The 16,018-nt window shown below is 32.7% G+C and overlaps 1 protein-coding gene across 2 annotated transcripts in view; it reads right to left on the bottom strand.

Moving 5' to 3' along the window:
• The window catches only part of XRCC4 (X-ray repair cross complementing 4), a 274,482-nt gene that overhangs the window by 84,745 nt on the left and 173,719 nt on the right, over nt 1–16,018 (bottom strand). For both annotated transcript variants that reach the window (XM_063086598.1, XM_063086599.1), the window contains one exon: nt 2,335–2,482. In XM_063086598.1, coding sequence (XP_062942668.1) covers nt 2,335–2,482 — 148 coding nt within the window. The remainder of the gene's footprint in view (nt 1–2,334; nt 2,483–16,018) is intronic.

Genomic DNA, 16,018 nt, shown 5'->3' with positions numbered 1-16,018 from the left:
GACAATTCAAACAAGCTGATATGATTTACATCAACATTTGAAATGGTGAAAGTATACAAAATAAACATTGACACGATCATCTAAACGTAGAAAAGAAAAGGAACATAATACTAATTGTATGTATGCTTGTAGAAACAAACATGTTGCCCTTATTAAAAAGAAAATAAAAATACTCAAGCTTGAGTAAAATCTAAACTTCTTTCATGACAGATTCCTGTTTAAACAATACAGTGTATGAGGAAAATGTTAGTTACCTCAAAACCTTGCATTTAGTTCACACATACAGTGAAAAGACCTAAGATGCAGTTCTAACAGAAAACCAACATACAATATTTTTTCTTACTCCACATCCTGAAATCTTTATCAGACAAAACAATTAGACCAAAAATTCCATGAGGACAGAGGCTTGTCCATTTTCTACTCCCCCGAATCCTCAGAATTCAGTATTGTCCCTGGCACATAACAGATGCTCATTACTCACTTGTTTACCGATGGACTGAAGGAAGTACTGAGTTTTCTAAATATTTGAAATTGTTTGTAATTTTATTCTTTCTCATATTAATGTATAGGAATATTTGGCTTTTCTAATGTTTGTCAGTTGTAAATATTTTTGATTCATTGTGTAACAGAGATAATAGCATGCCTTAAACTCTATGAACTCTATCAAGGGGTATGAGTTAACGAACAAATTAGGAAGATAAATACAAACCAGAAAGAGCTTAGTGCACACTGGATTTTTTGCACATATTGTCTGAAGACATAAGCAATGCAGCATAGTATAAATGGCATTTTAAGTATGAATAGATCAGTCCATTTGTGGAGGGAATAAAAACCTACTGATGAACAGACAAAATAATCTCACTGTTAACTGTGCAATACTTACTATTATGCTAGAAACTACAAGTCCCTCCTGTTGGGCTGCCAGTTTCCTGAAGGCATGGATTGTGCCTTGGCCTTTGCATCCTCATTGTCTATAACAGAATTCAAAAACTCTTTGCTCTCAGGACCCTTTTATATTTTCAAAATTCTAGGGGGTCTCAGAGTTTTGAGTGCATATTTTTGTTTATGTGGATTATATTTGCCACATTCAAAATTAAAACTGAGAAAATTTCAAAATATTAATTCATTTAAAAATAACACAAATCCAGTGTATAACATGAATAACATATTCTTCATAAAACATCATTATATTTTCCAAACAAAAAAATCTTGTGAGGACATTGTTTTATACTTTTGCAAATCTGTTTGATGGCTGGCTTGATTGAAAACAGTCAGATTTTCATTAGCTCCTGCAGTCAATCTGCTGTAACATGATTTTTAATTGAGGGATCTGAAGAAAATCCAGCCTCATGAAGGTATGGAACTGAAAAAGGGAGTACCTTTTGGAACCCCACAAAAAGCCTCAGAGACCCCCCCAAGTTGTCCTTGTTCCATATTTTAAAAGCCACTGGACTATAATATCATCTACCTAATGGCCATTTTTCAATAACTTTACTAAATTAACAAAAAATTTAGGGGGAAAAAAATTCTCAGAGCATATATACGCATACCTAAACATAATACAAATAATTTGCACATTCATTGGATTCAACTAATAATATTCTTTATAAATGCTCATTGTTTTGCTGTCATAAAATGTTAATTATTCCAACTTCTCAACTCATAACTAAATTGGGGTGTAAATTGATGAAGCGTAGTCTAAACCAAAGAGCAAAAAAAATGTAAAAATAAAGTATGTAATGCCAAAATTTAATAGAAATAAACAGAAAACTAGAAAGACATTTTACTTGAAAAAAATACCAAGCATAACCAAATCAAGTGGTTAATTTTAATGCTATATGGGTCTTTTGAAACAGTAAATTAGATTTAAACACTTTACTGAATAAAAGCTGGATTCTAATATTTTTAGTATCCTACATGCCATTTCTTTTTTTTTTTTTTTTTGTCTTTTTTGTGACCGGCACTTAGCCAGTGAGTGCACCGGCCATTCCCATATAGGATCCGAACCCGCAGCGGGAGCGTTACCGCGCTCCCAGCACCGCACTCTCCCAAGTGCGCCACGGCTCGGCCCCTACATGCCATTTCTAATTAACCTATAAAAACCACGCACATAAAAAAGATTTTGCTTGTATTTTTTAGCATTTCTGCTTTAAACATTAATAAGAATTAATCAAATACCAGAGGTAATATACTGATTCAAACATTTTACAATTTCGAAAATCATAATTTTTGTTCTAAAAATAAATTTAATACAGATAAAATATAATTTTTAAGATTACATACTGATTTTAAAAAACGTCATCCTGCTATTTAGCAAAGAATAAAATGACTTACTTTTTCTTTTCTTGAAGCTGATGCTCCTGAGAAGCCATTTTTGGTTCTGTCCCAAGATTTTTTTGCATTCGCTGCCTCCTCTTTCTACTTGGTGCAATATCAGTGACATCAGGACTTGAAAGAATGGAATCATCTTTTCTTAAAGTAGCTAAAATAAAATAAGAATGTGACCCAACAAAATTATGCATGTAATTTGTGAGCAAAGGGTCAACTTCCTGCTTCAGCACTGACATAAAGTGACAAAATTAAAATATAGCAAAACTATTCTTTCACACTTTTATGCAGATTTGGTGAAGTGAGCCAATTAGATGGTAATTTACTACCAACATAAAATATTACATTTATTGTATACATGGAAAAATTTGATCAAAATGGTCTTTGCCTTTCTTAGGCAACAATCTTCCCAAATAACATTGATTGGCACAGTTTAATCTCTCAGTGCTAGAAATGGGTTGAGGTTTTGGAGGTACCACCAAAAGGTGTCTGGAAAGAAAATAAAAAAAACTACTGTAGAAATGATATGAATCAAGTTGATATTAAACAATAATTTTCAGCAGAAATGGGTACTTCCATTAGGGAGTCAGAGAAAATTTCACACACTTTTATGCCAAGTGTGGGAAATAAGTACAAGAAAAATGTAAGAGAATAGTAACGTGTGTCTCTAATGTGACTAAACCATTAAATTATGCCTCAAAGTGTTGATACATATGAGACAGAAGCAACTATAGAAACATGCTTGATTTATGTTCCGTTATTCTCTATTAGCAACTTAGCTACAAATGCTTAGAATTTAGGATATTCGAATGAATATTCTAATATTCATCCAATACACAATATATTCCACTATAATTACATACTTCTCTAAAGAAAAGGGGTCCTTTGCTATTGGTAAAGCAATGATATCAATACAATTTGGACTACAGAACGTCCTGTTGGTTCATATGATTTCTTTCCAGCATGGTAACAATTAAAAGTGATCACGGGCAAGCTTTTATCCCAATTAAAGAGAAAGTCTTAGCAATGTACAAAGGTCTAAAGAAGAAGGGATGGGGGGCTGAAAATCCTGCATAAGTTGATTATTTTAGCACAAATAGGAGCCTGTTTAGTGGTGTCAAGAAGTTGAGAACTCTATACCTTTCAAAAGTTAAGCTCTTTGCTAAAGAAGTTGTGAAAACATTTCTTCCTGTATCTTGAATCAGATTTTTAATTTTGATAAAACTATTGGAATCAAATACATTCAATAATTCACATCCCCTTCTTTTGAGAGGAAGTATGATGAAAATGGTCAGTTGACTATGATGTGGGGTTGCAAGTGTTGCTGGAAAATTAACGGAGCTAGTATTTTTATTAGGACTGTAACTAGAAACCTAACAACAACAATGACAAAACTGCATAGATTTTGAGTGTTCTGCTCAAATCAAGTGACCTTAATTTTTCCCCCACAAGCCCCATTATTTTTATTATACAATTTTGCTGAATGAGTGGTTTTTAAGGTACATATACATCGTACTCTAGCAGAAAAGCCTGCATGCTGATTTCTCACTCTGCAGCCCATGCTTTACTTGATCTCTTGGAGATCACCGTTGACCACTACCATGAAACTCTTCTCTTGATTTTTATTTTTTCTTAATAATAACTACTATTTTTAAGAACTTGTGTGCTGGGTACTTTGCTATGGATTTTACATGTATTATCTTACTAACCCTTAAAATAACTTTGTGAAGTACTTACTATTACTACCTTCATTTTATTTATGAGGAAAACCAGGCTTCAGAAAGGTTAAGTTACTTGCCCAAATAATACAGCCTTTGCTCTTATATTGTATTATTACAACTATTAAAAAATATTTCTTCCTAGTGGGTAAATTATTCCTTGATCAAATATTAATCAAATGCCCATCAAAGCATATTTTACTTTCCAAAGCTCTTCAAGGTTTTAGGACATATATGTGCCACTAGATTTCTTGTACATTATTTTATGAACCCTAAAAAATGTATTGGGGATAGAGAAGGGTAAATTAAAAAGAAAGTTTTTCTGAACACATTCAAGCTGAATGATTTCTCAATTTTTATTCTGTTGTTTTTTGTTTGTTTGTTTGTTTGGGGCAGCTAGACAGTACGGGGATCTGGACCTGTGATCTTGGAATTATAAGGCTGCACTATAACCAACTGAACTAACCAGCCAACCTCCAATTTTTATTAAGCAATGAGATAATTAATGAAGATACAAGTACAGGCAAAAGTGTCGGAAGTAGAAAACATTTCAATTATAGATAGTCTTACGAAATGGGGAAGGATTATATTTAATGTCACAGAGGATATCTAGAAAGAAAGAATATTTAGTTTAAATTAAAATACAAGGTAAAATTTTTAAGAATAAAGTGATCAAGAAGTTCTGCCACTCATCTCAAAACTCCAAATGATGATTTACAAATTGGCAACCAAAAAGGATATTCCATGTGTCAAATGGTTACATCACTTGTTATAATGTCTGCAGTTTACTTTAAAATACAATGTGACTAAATCTGTGTTAGTTAAGGTGAGCTGTAACCTAGGTGTTTCTAGCATCTAATCAGGAATGCACAGACCAGGAGCAGTTTGATGGGATAAAAAATCCATACTACTGAGGGAGCTAACATAGGCACTTTTGTTATTCATACTTCAATCAAAACTGATTTACTAATTAGGATACTGAAAGACAAAAATCTGTGGTTATTGGTTAAAATAAAGCATGTAAACTAGCTCGATGAATACTGCATATGAGCTCTTATGAGTGAAATTAAAGGTACTCAAGGTATACTGATTGGCTGAAATATTTTAGAGATATTCCCTACCATTTTATGAACAAGGTATAAAAATCCATAAGGCCTATTTACTCTTACATAAGATACCTTATGTTAAATCTTCAAGTGGTTCTATGTCCAACTGTGAACTGTGGACAATTTTGGTTGCTTGTTGCCAGGAAGAATCATCATTCCTACTTCAGGAATCTTCACATTTCCCAAATGTGAACCTTTTATATGAGGTGGTGACTGGTACACCCAAAAGGACGAAGAGCTTGGAATTTCTTCACTTATAGGAAGGATCATGAATTATTTTGTGCTTACTTACTGGTAAATATTTAGTTAATAACTGTATGTGTGGCGAAATTTAATCTGAGAATTTATTATAATTACAATTATTATTATTATTATTGCCTTGAAGTAAAATTGTGGGAAAATGTCTAATGTTCTCACATGTCAAACGTTTTTTTTGTTTTTTATTTTAAAATTTAATTGTACATATTTGTGGGGTACAATGTGTTGTCTCAATATATGCATATATGGCACAATGACTCATTTAGGGTTGATAGCATATCTATCACCTGAACATTTATCTTTTCTTTGTGGTGATTACAATCATTTCTAGCTATTTAGAAATATACAATTATAATATTATTAGCTCTAGTCAGCCTAGAACACCTGAACTTATTCTTCCTATCAACTGCCTGTAACTTTGTACCTATTAATCCACCTCTTCCTCTCACAGCTCTTCCTTTCCCACCTGCGGTAACCGTTATTCTACTCTCTAGTTCTATGAGGACCGCCTTTTTTTTTTTTAATTCCACATTTGAGTGAGATCATTTGGTATTTGTCTTTCTGTGCCTAGCTTATTTCACTTAACATGATGGTCTCCAGTTTTATCTGTGTTTCTGCAAAGTGGGTCTTGAGTTTTTATACTGTCAGACATTCTCTGCTTTTAGTTTAGTTCATCTACATCTAATATAACTATGGCCATGGATGGACTTAGAGTCTACCATTTCACTACATGCTTTCCAATTGTCATTTTTTTGTCACACTTGCCTTTTTTTGGAGGAAAAAAAAAAAAAAAAGAAAAATCAAGTGCTTTTTAGTATTCCATTTTAATTTCTCTATTTTTTTTAACCATATCTCTTTATTTTGTTTGTTATGGTTACTCCAGCAATTATACTCTATTTCTTATCACACTTCTTGATGGCTATCTCTATTTACCACAAAGAAGCTGAATAAAGATTGCATGACCAAGTATTTCTAGCCAGTTCACCACAACATTATGATTCATTTCTCTTGACAATTACAGTGCAGCCTTTCTATAAAATTGGCATGAGGAGAAAGGGCTAGCTGTAGAAATTGAGTTACTGTTTAAACATAATATATCTTTTTTGGTTTGTGTTTGTGCCATGGGAATAGTGTTTCTCTCAGTTTCTCATGCTCATTTAATAGCAAATTGTAGCATAATAGATTCTCTTTAAATATTCCTTTAAAATGAAATTTTGATATCTGTCGAGCCTTTTAACAAAAAACAAAAAATTCCATCCTATCCTTCCCTATCCACCCAGCAAGGCCAGAAAAAGAAGCACTACTCTAACACCTGGTACCTAAGTATTAAATTGCTCAAATTTGTCAAATTTCAATCCATCCTCCCTCTGTCCTCTACTTGTGATAATGTTTGGTCCTCTCATTCCTTTTGGTGTTTATTCTGGATACTACATTTCTATTTTGATATTGGATCCCTGTAGCGATGATTGTGGGTCTCCAAACAAGCACAGATGTGTCACATACAACAGAAGGGATCTGAGCTACAATGATAGGAGGTCAAATATGGGATAGGGACTTGCAAAATGTCTATATTATTCCTAACCTTACATTTTAAGTGCAAAAAATCATGTTTTCACTTTCAAGTCTTGCATCCCATTTTTAAGAAAAAATGTCAATTCATATTATGCTTACTTGGTTACACATTCATTTTAGATATGAAGAAGAACTTGAGTAGAGTTAGAAGAAGACTGCAAATGTTCAAAGACTAATGAGGAAGAGTATGGCCTGGTTGCAGTGATGTTCATGAAAGGTGCAGGAAATGCGACTGGATAAGGCAGCAGGCATGATATGGAAGGAAAAAGGAGACAAATATGTTAAATAATTTGCAGGCTTTCAAGTCCAGCAGAAGAGTATGGATTTGATATTGACTGGAGAGGTTTTTTTCTGAGATTCCCCTTCCAGAATTCTCAGATTTTAATATTATCATCAGTTTCTTTGTCATGACAATGTGTCTTTCACCATTTCCAGGATTTTTTTTAAAAAAAGAAAACAAAAGAAAAAAACTATTGCCAATGAACTTACTACAGCTGAAATACTGACTGGCACCTAGCTGTGGGATGAATTTCAAGTTCTCATTAGGTTCACTGCATCTAGAAAATGAGGAATCTTTACACAAGCCCTGTTATTGTGAAAGGTGGCTCCACAAAAAGCCACATTTCTTCTCATCTGACAAAAGAACTGCAAGATCTTGGCAGCAGTAGTCCAGACACGAGAACGGCAGAGTGTTGGCTTCCCTGGGCACTCTCAATGTCAAAATGAAGTGACACTGTTAGGTAAACTGCCAGGAATTTGAAAAAATCCCATAAGTTAGCCTACCTGGTGAACTTCAGTCTTTGACCAATAAACACTTACATCTCAATATTCGAAAAAATAATTTTTCAGATTTATAGTTTATCAGGCTGTCATTATTGTCTCACATTTATGGACTTTTTTCTCTTCATAAGATTTCTCTTCTTATGCTTGGCAAACAAAGAATCTACAATACTCTCATGGAGACTGCCACCTCTCCTCCCCTCCCCTTGTCACACACATACACCCATACACCCATCTCCAGCCTCCACCAATACACACACATGCACACATGCATACATATCAATGTCCTGAAGCATGTTATTCATGGCAATGGCAATGTAGTTCTTATATTAAATTATAGAATGATGAAAGCGCTGATCTTCAAATTGTTTTGTAAATCAAAAGGTTTCCAAAATATTTGATATCATTAAAGTATTATAAACAAAATGTGCGTGTCTTTACAAAAAATCAAATTGAGATTCATTTAGATGAATTAAAGTACTTTAAGGCTGTCAGAAGACATAAAAAGAAAAGAATTAAAAAAGAAAAGACATAAAAAGAAAAGAATTAAAAAAAAACAAAACTAAGATAAATTAGTGGTTTTCCAAATTCAAAATAACTCAATTGTCATGGAACTACCATCTGTTATACATACAGAGTACCATACCTGCCTGCAATGAGTTTTTGGCTCCTTTATTATATAATCATTTCATAAGTATTTATTTACAGTCAATAAGGCATTATGTCTTATTTCAAAATACATCAAATAATAAGATAAAAAGACAAAATTCAAACCTTAAAATACAACCCTAAGTAAACCTGAAACTTCAAAAAACATATTCTTTCTTTCCCCAGAGAAAACAACCAACCAATGCCTTAGGCTATCTTGTGTCTCCCTCAGTGTGTCTTACTGACAAGTGCAAAGATAATCAAGAAAAGAAGCTGAGATAATGTCTGTCACACCATACTTCAATAACCATTATCTTAAAGTGACCTATCCTGAGGTAGTAAATTTCTAATCTGACCAAATAAGCAAACATTGTTTTCCCTCACCATTCACCAAATAGCCCTTTTTCAAATATGTAAACAGTTGCTACCCAGTTTTCACAATCTCATCTGAATAAGAGATGACCATCATACATGAAAGGTCAACGGTCAACCTATTAATCAGCAATCACCAAATAAACTGATAATTAACATAGCATTAAACACTTTAAAGTATGTATGTGTACATCCGTGCATATACACCTTCCCAAAAGACAGGCTCTTTTTAGCTAGCATGGCTGAAAGTCAGACTTAAGGACAAACACCTACTGACACTGGAGTAACCTAAGAGGTCATCTTTGGAAATCCAATACTTTCAATGTCAGAGGCAGGGTGGGCCACTAAAGATAAACTACAGACTTCAGAAGTATCTACAGCATTAAAAAAAGAAAGAAAGAAAAAAAGTAACTTGATTATATTAACACAATCCAAAGTTTAATTTTTAAAAAATATTTTTTAAAAATTTAGCACTGAAAGAACTCAGTTCTTCAAACCTTAAGGATCTGTTCATTCCTTCACTCATTCAACAAATATTTATTAAGTGTTTTCCAAGTGTCAGGCACTATCCAAAAGACACTATGAGCATGCACTCAAAAAGTTTAGAACAGAAGGACACAACTATGAGGAGTCTTCAAAAAGTTAATGGAAAGGTTTGTATTACCTTTTAATTCTATTTTTCCGTGAACTTTTTGAAGTGCCCTTACATTTGCAAGGAAGCCGTAAGCCATACAAGCAATAAGGACACCAATTTAAAAGTTTTAAGGAAGGCACAGTTTCCAACCTCTTACTATATTTTCCAAATTAATCTTTAAAGCTTCAGTTTTTCTTTCCCATTGTTAAACACCGATTATAATTTCATTTCTTACATTGTTTTCTTTCTTGTATAGATATTTCTTTGGAAGCATAATCATTAACATCAGATGGCTTGGAAACAGATTTCCCAAAAGAAAATTAAAAGGCTAGTTCACTGCGCTGATTTAAGAAAAGATTTTAAGTTAGGTTTCAATGAAGTTTCACAGAGAACTCAAATAGCAAATCTGAATTGAAACAGTACCATCACCTTTTTGGGTAGTCCCCCAAAATCTTTAGTAGATTTCATCACAGCTGTAATAATTTGTGTAATATTTGTTAGCTCTACGAAAGCAGGGGCTGAGTCTGTCTTATTTACTGCTAGTTCAAGAAAGACTAGCATGGTACATAATGCACAGTAATTCCTCAAAAAAATATTTGTTGATTTAAGTACAAATTCTTTAATACTAGTAGAGTTAATAATAACTTCTTAAAAATTATTTTGCATCTATGTGAAATAGTACACTATTGATCATTTATGCCTGCTGCTGCCAATCCAGCTAATGTTTAGAAAAGAAAAATATTAATGGGGAAAAGGAGTTTATGAAAGAGCAAAATTAAGCCTTCAATTTATATCATTTTGCAGTTAAAAATAACAAACTTTGGAAAGTACTTTTAATGGTTAATAAGTTTTCAGAGAACAAAACTACAATTTTTCAGCTTTCAACAGCTACCTAAGTCACGAAATGTTTGCAGCCAACATAAAGGTCTCACTGTTATACATGAGTCAGGTATAGACTTCTGTTGAACTAAGAGATTTGTTAATAGTTTCTTCATAGAAATTTCTATGAATTTTAAAAATTTTCATTGATTTTGATTTTTGTCAATGTTTAATAAAACCTAGACTTTTATAAAGCTTAGAGAAGATTTCATTGAACTGATAAAAAGAAGAAATTGTACTAAAATAAAATATAAAAACTTTTTTTAAAAAGAAATGGCATAGGAAATCTTTCAGTTTATTTTTTCTAAATGGTGTACTACTAGGATATTATCTTCAGTGACTCTATGTTAACTAGTTAGAACTAGGACAAGGTCACTAGCTTGACTAGTAAGTCAAAATCAGTATCTGATATAAGTGGCAAAGGTGAAGTACTACATGACTATCTGGTGAACTGGGTGGATGAGAATCACTAATATAGGCCACAGAATCTCTCTTTGATCACTAGCGGGGTACAAAGAAGGACATGACTGAATATGTGACAATGATAAACCTTTCCACTTCATATTGACAGTGCATGCTTAATCTCAGAAAGGTTTGGAATAACTTTGACACAATAAGAAAGAGTACTCTATGAATGCACGTTAAACTCCTTTGCAATAAGGTTAAGGCCTTTGTGATATAATTTTGCCAGTTTGTAGTGGTTCTAAAAGAGACAAATATGAAGCTAAATGTCAGATGCATCATTTGAAAACTGTGAAAGGATTTTCGAAAAGCAGATTCTCTGATTTGTGATGTTAGACATGTCCCAAGTAGTTTTCAAATCAAATGTGATTAAAGCAATACTTTTTCTAAGAAGAATTATGAAAAATTCTCTGCCAAATGATCAAATAACTAAGATAATGTTTATAATGAATTAATGAAATACTTTAGAAGGATCCCAAACTTGAGTCTGTAAATCATTGTCTCAATGATATGGGCAGGTAACATGACTCTGTGAAGGTTTTGTTTTTGTTTTTCTTTTTTAAATCTATAACATTACATAGAGAAAGACTTTAAACAAACAACCTAACATTATACCTCAAGGAATTAGAAAAACAAGAACCAAACCCAAAATCCGTAGGAGAGAAATAACATAGATCAGTGCAGGAATAAATGAATTAGACATTAAAAAAAAAAAAACAATATGAAAGATCAATGAAACAAAGAGCGGTTTTCTCTTGAAAAGTTAAAATTGATAAACCTTTAACTAGATTAATGAAGAAAAACAGAGAGAAGACTCAAATAAATAAATTCATAAATGAAAAAGAGACATTACAACTGATAACACAGAAATACAAAAAATCATAAGAGATTACTACAAACAACTTTATATACATTCTGCAAAACCTAGAAAAAAATGGATAAATTCCTAGAACATACAACTTGCGAGGTTGAATCATGATGAACTAGAAAACTTAAACAGACCAAAAACAAGTAATGAGATTGAAGCAGTAAAAAGTCTTCCAACAAAGAAAAGTCCAGGACCAGATGGTTTTACTGTCAAATTCTACCAAACATTTAAAGAATACCAATTCTATTCAAATCCTTCCAAAAAAGTAAAGAGGAGGGAATACTTCTAAACTCATTCTACGAGGCCAACACTAACCTCATACCAAACTGGAAAAAGATACAACAAAAAAGAAAACTACAGACCAGTATCCCTAATAAACACAGATGCGAAGATCCTCAACAAAATAGTAGCAAACAGAATCTAACAAAACATTAAAAAGATCATTTGCCATGATCAAGTAGGATTCATCCCACGGATGCAAGAATGGTTCAACATACACAAATCAATAAATATCACATCCACAGAATAAAGGGGAAAAAAAATGATCATTTCAACAGATTCAGAAAAAGCATTTGATAAAATCCAACACACCTACACGATAAAAACACTCAACAAATTAGGTATAGAAAGAATGTACTTCAACACAATAAAGGCCATAAACCCACAACTAATCACACTGAATGGACAAAAATTGGAGGCTTTTTCTCTAAGATATGAAATGAGACAAGGCTCCCTACTTTCTCCACTCTTATTCAACATGGTATCTGAAGTTCTAGCCAGCACAGTAAGGCAAGAGAAAGCAGTAAAGGGCATCCAAACCAGGAAGAAGGAAATCAAACTATCCCTATTTGCAGACGACATGATTATATACATAATATAAATATAAAACCCTAAAGATTCCACCCCAAAATTGCTAGAACTAACAAATGAATTCAGTATAGTGGTAGGATACAAAATCAACATACAAAAATCAAGACACTTCATATACACCAATAATGAAACAGCCAAAGAAGAAATCAAGACAGTAATCCCAGTCACAATAACTACCAGAAAAAATGAAAAAGCTAGGAGTAAATTTAACCAAAGAGGTGAAAGAGCTCTACAATGAAAACTATAAAACACTGATGAAAAAAATCAAAGATGACACAAATAAATGGAAAGATATCCCATGTCCATGGGTTGGAAGAATTAACATTATCAAGATGTCCACATTACCCAAAGCAATTTATACATTCAATACAATCTCTATCAAAATATCAATAACATTCATCACAGAAACAGAAAAATTGATGTTCAAATTTGTATGGGACCACAAAACCCCATATAGCTAAAGCAATCTTGAGCAAAAAGAACTAAGTTGGAGGCACTACACTTCCTGACTTCAAAATATACTATAAAGCTATAGTAACCAAAACAGCATGGTACTACCATAAAAACAGATGAATTGACCAAAGGAATAGAATAGAGAACCCAGAATTAAACCGATACACTTACAGCCAACTGGTTTTCAATGAAGGTGCCATGAATATATATACAATGTGAAAAGGACAGCTTCTTCAATAAATGGCACTGGGAAAACTGAATATCCACATGCAGAAGATTGAAACTAGAACCCTATCTCTCACCATACACAAAAATCAACTCAAAATGGATCAAAGACCTAAATTTAAGACCTGAAACTATGAAACTACTTGAGGAAAACATAGGAAAAACGCTACACAAAATGGGAGTGGGCAACACTTTTTTGAGCGAAACTACAAAGGCAAAGACAGCTAAAGCAAAAACACACAAATTGGACTAAATCAAACTGAAAAGCTTCTGTATAGCAAGGGACACTATCAACAAAGTGAAGAGACAACCTACAGAATGGGAGAGAGAGTGTTTGCAAACTACACATCACACAAGCGGCGAATATCCAGAATACATAAGGAACTCAAACTCAACTCAACAGCAAAAAAACAAGTGACCTAATTAAAAAACAGGCAAAGAACCTAAACATACATTTTTCAAAAGAAAATATGCAGATGGCTAACAAGCATATGAAAAAATGCTCGAAGTAAGTATTCATCAGGGAAATGCAAATTAAAACTACAATGGGATGTCATCTCACCCCAGTCAGAATGGCTATTATCAACAAGACAGAAAATAACAAATGCTGGCAAGGTTGTGGTGAAAAAGGAACTCTCCTACATTGCTGGTAAGAGTATAAATTGGTACAGCCATTGTTGAAAACAGTATGGAGGTTCCTCAGAGAACTAAAATAGATCTACTCTGTGACTCAGCTATCTCACTACTGGCTATCTACCCTAAGGAAATGAAATCAATATATCGAAAAGACACCTGCATGCCCATGTTCATCACAATGCTATTCAAAATAGCCAAGAGTTAGAATCAACCTAAATGCCCATCGATGAATGAATGGATTAAAAAAAACAGCGGTATATATACAAAATAGAATACTAATCAGCCATTAAAAAAAGATGAGTAAAGACTACCTACGTATGATACATCTTTCCAATAAAATAAATGTTTCAGTTATGCCCACATTTTTAATATTTATAATCTTTCCATAATAAACTACCATTTGGAAAAGTCGCTCATCATATTGCCTGTTACGTATTAGGTAACCAAAAAAATTATTTCTGAATGAAAATAGCACCAAGTAAAATAATGAAGATTTTATAAATAGAATCTAACAGATAGCAAATCTTTCTAATTAAACACAGACTTAAACAAAAGCTACACAAAGTTTGACTAATTTATTTATCCACAAACATAACTTCTAAAAAAATATCAGTATTTTCATTATAAGACCAACACTGAATTCAAAGCCTAATACATTAAACTAGAGTTGGCATTTAAAATGCTCTTGTGAAGAATATTCTAACTTGTACAATACAGTATATTATTTGTAAATAATGGTTAGCAGATATCTTAGCCAAGGAACACAGTTACACAAGGGAGGTTATCATAACACAGCTGGGAAAGAAGAGAAGACGAAAAAGAAATCTGTATTTGTGCTACTATTCGTGTAGACAGATAGATATAGATATATAGATATGTATATCTATATTGGTATATCAATTGGAAAATAAAAAATGTGAATGCTCTAAGTAAAAGTGAGAAGAATTATACCTAACTTAATAAAAAGAAAAACCAAAGATAGAAAAAAAAAAATAACTTCCAAGAAACTTTGACAAATAACGTGAAAGATTTTCATCTACAGAAAAACAAAGGTGAAAGAAGCAGTGGCCTTCAAAAATGAATATTCAAAGTTAATACATTTCTTGTAGGTCATCTAATTGCAGCAGAGGGAAGGAGAGAGCGAGACTAAGAGAGAGATTGAAAAGGAGGGGAGGAAGGAAGGAGGACAGTTCAATAAAGAAATTTTCACTGAATCTTATCTAAAATTAATTTGTATCATCTTCACTGGTCAAATGAAATTTTTCTAGATGTCTTTCAAACATTTACTTTATCCATAGTTTTTGCTAGGTAAACAATTATTTCTTTTTTTTTTTTTTTTTTTTTTTCTCGTGATCGGCACTCAGCCAGTGAGTGCATGGGTCATTCCTATATAGGATCCGAACCCACGGCGGAAGCGTCACCGCGCTCCCAGCGCAGCACTCTACCGAGTGCGCCACGGGCTCGGCCCAACAATTATTTCTTTTAAATAGATATCAAATGGACATTTTTATTGACAATTTAAATAAACTGGCACATTTTATCAAATATGAATTCTCAGCATAAAAAATCCTATACAATTATTGAAAAGTAATTTTTGTCTAATTTCTCCTCACTTATTTTATCTGTATTAGTGTGTTATTTCTATGGTGACGGAACAAAAATTATAATCATAGGTTTCTAGTACCTAAATATTTCTGTTTTATTTTGTCAGACAATAAATTATTTTCAGATCTACTAACTCTAGGTAATTACACTAAAAATGATAGGTCCAAAGATCAATAAGGTCAAATAACTTACTTCCTAGACATAATTCTCCAAGTCTATACAGCAGCAGATTAATTTCAAAATCTCTTGTTTCAGTAATTATAATAAAGAAAGCAGGGCACCCTAATGATTTAAGCCATGACATGTTTTTTTACTGCCAAAACACCTGTTGCTTTTTCCAAATTTATTTTCATTAAATACAGAAGAATGTTGATTTTGTTACCCGAGGACATCAAAAGCTAAGAAAACAAGCTTTCTTTAATAGAACAAGCTTTCTTTCTCAGAACACTTTTCTCAACACAAGTGATTTTAACATGCTGCTCATTCTCAGGATGGGGTTTTTATAAAGTAGTTTACATTAATGTTACAAGCTGGTGTAATATATCTTTGATATGTTGCTAATATATATGCGTGTTTAACATCTCCGAAACAATGGAAATATTAG

This window comes from Cynocephalus volans, chromosome 2 (assembly GCF_027409185.1).
Source record: "Cynocephalus volans isolate mCynVol1 chromosome 2, mCynVol1.pri, whole genome shotgun sequence".
Classification (NCBI taxonomy): Eukaryota; Metazoa; Chordata; class Mammalia; order Dermoptera; family Cynocephalidae; genus Cynocephalus; species Cynocephalus volans.
Note: the sequence above shows the minus strand (reverse complement) of the source record. Positions and strands in the feature narration are given on the sequence as shown.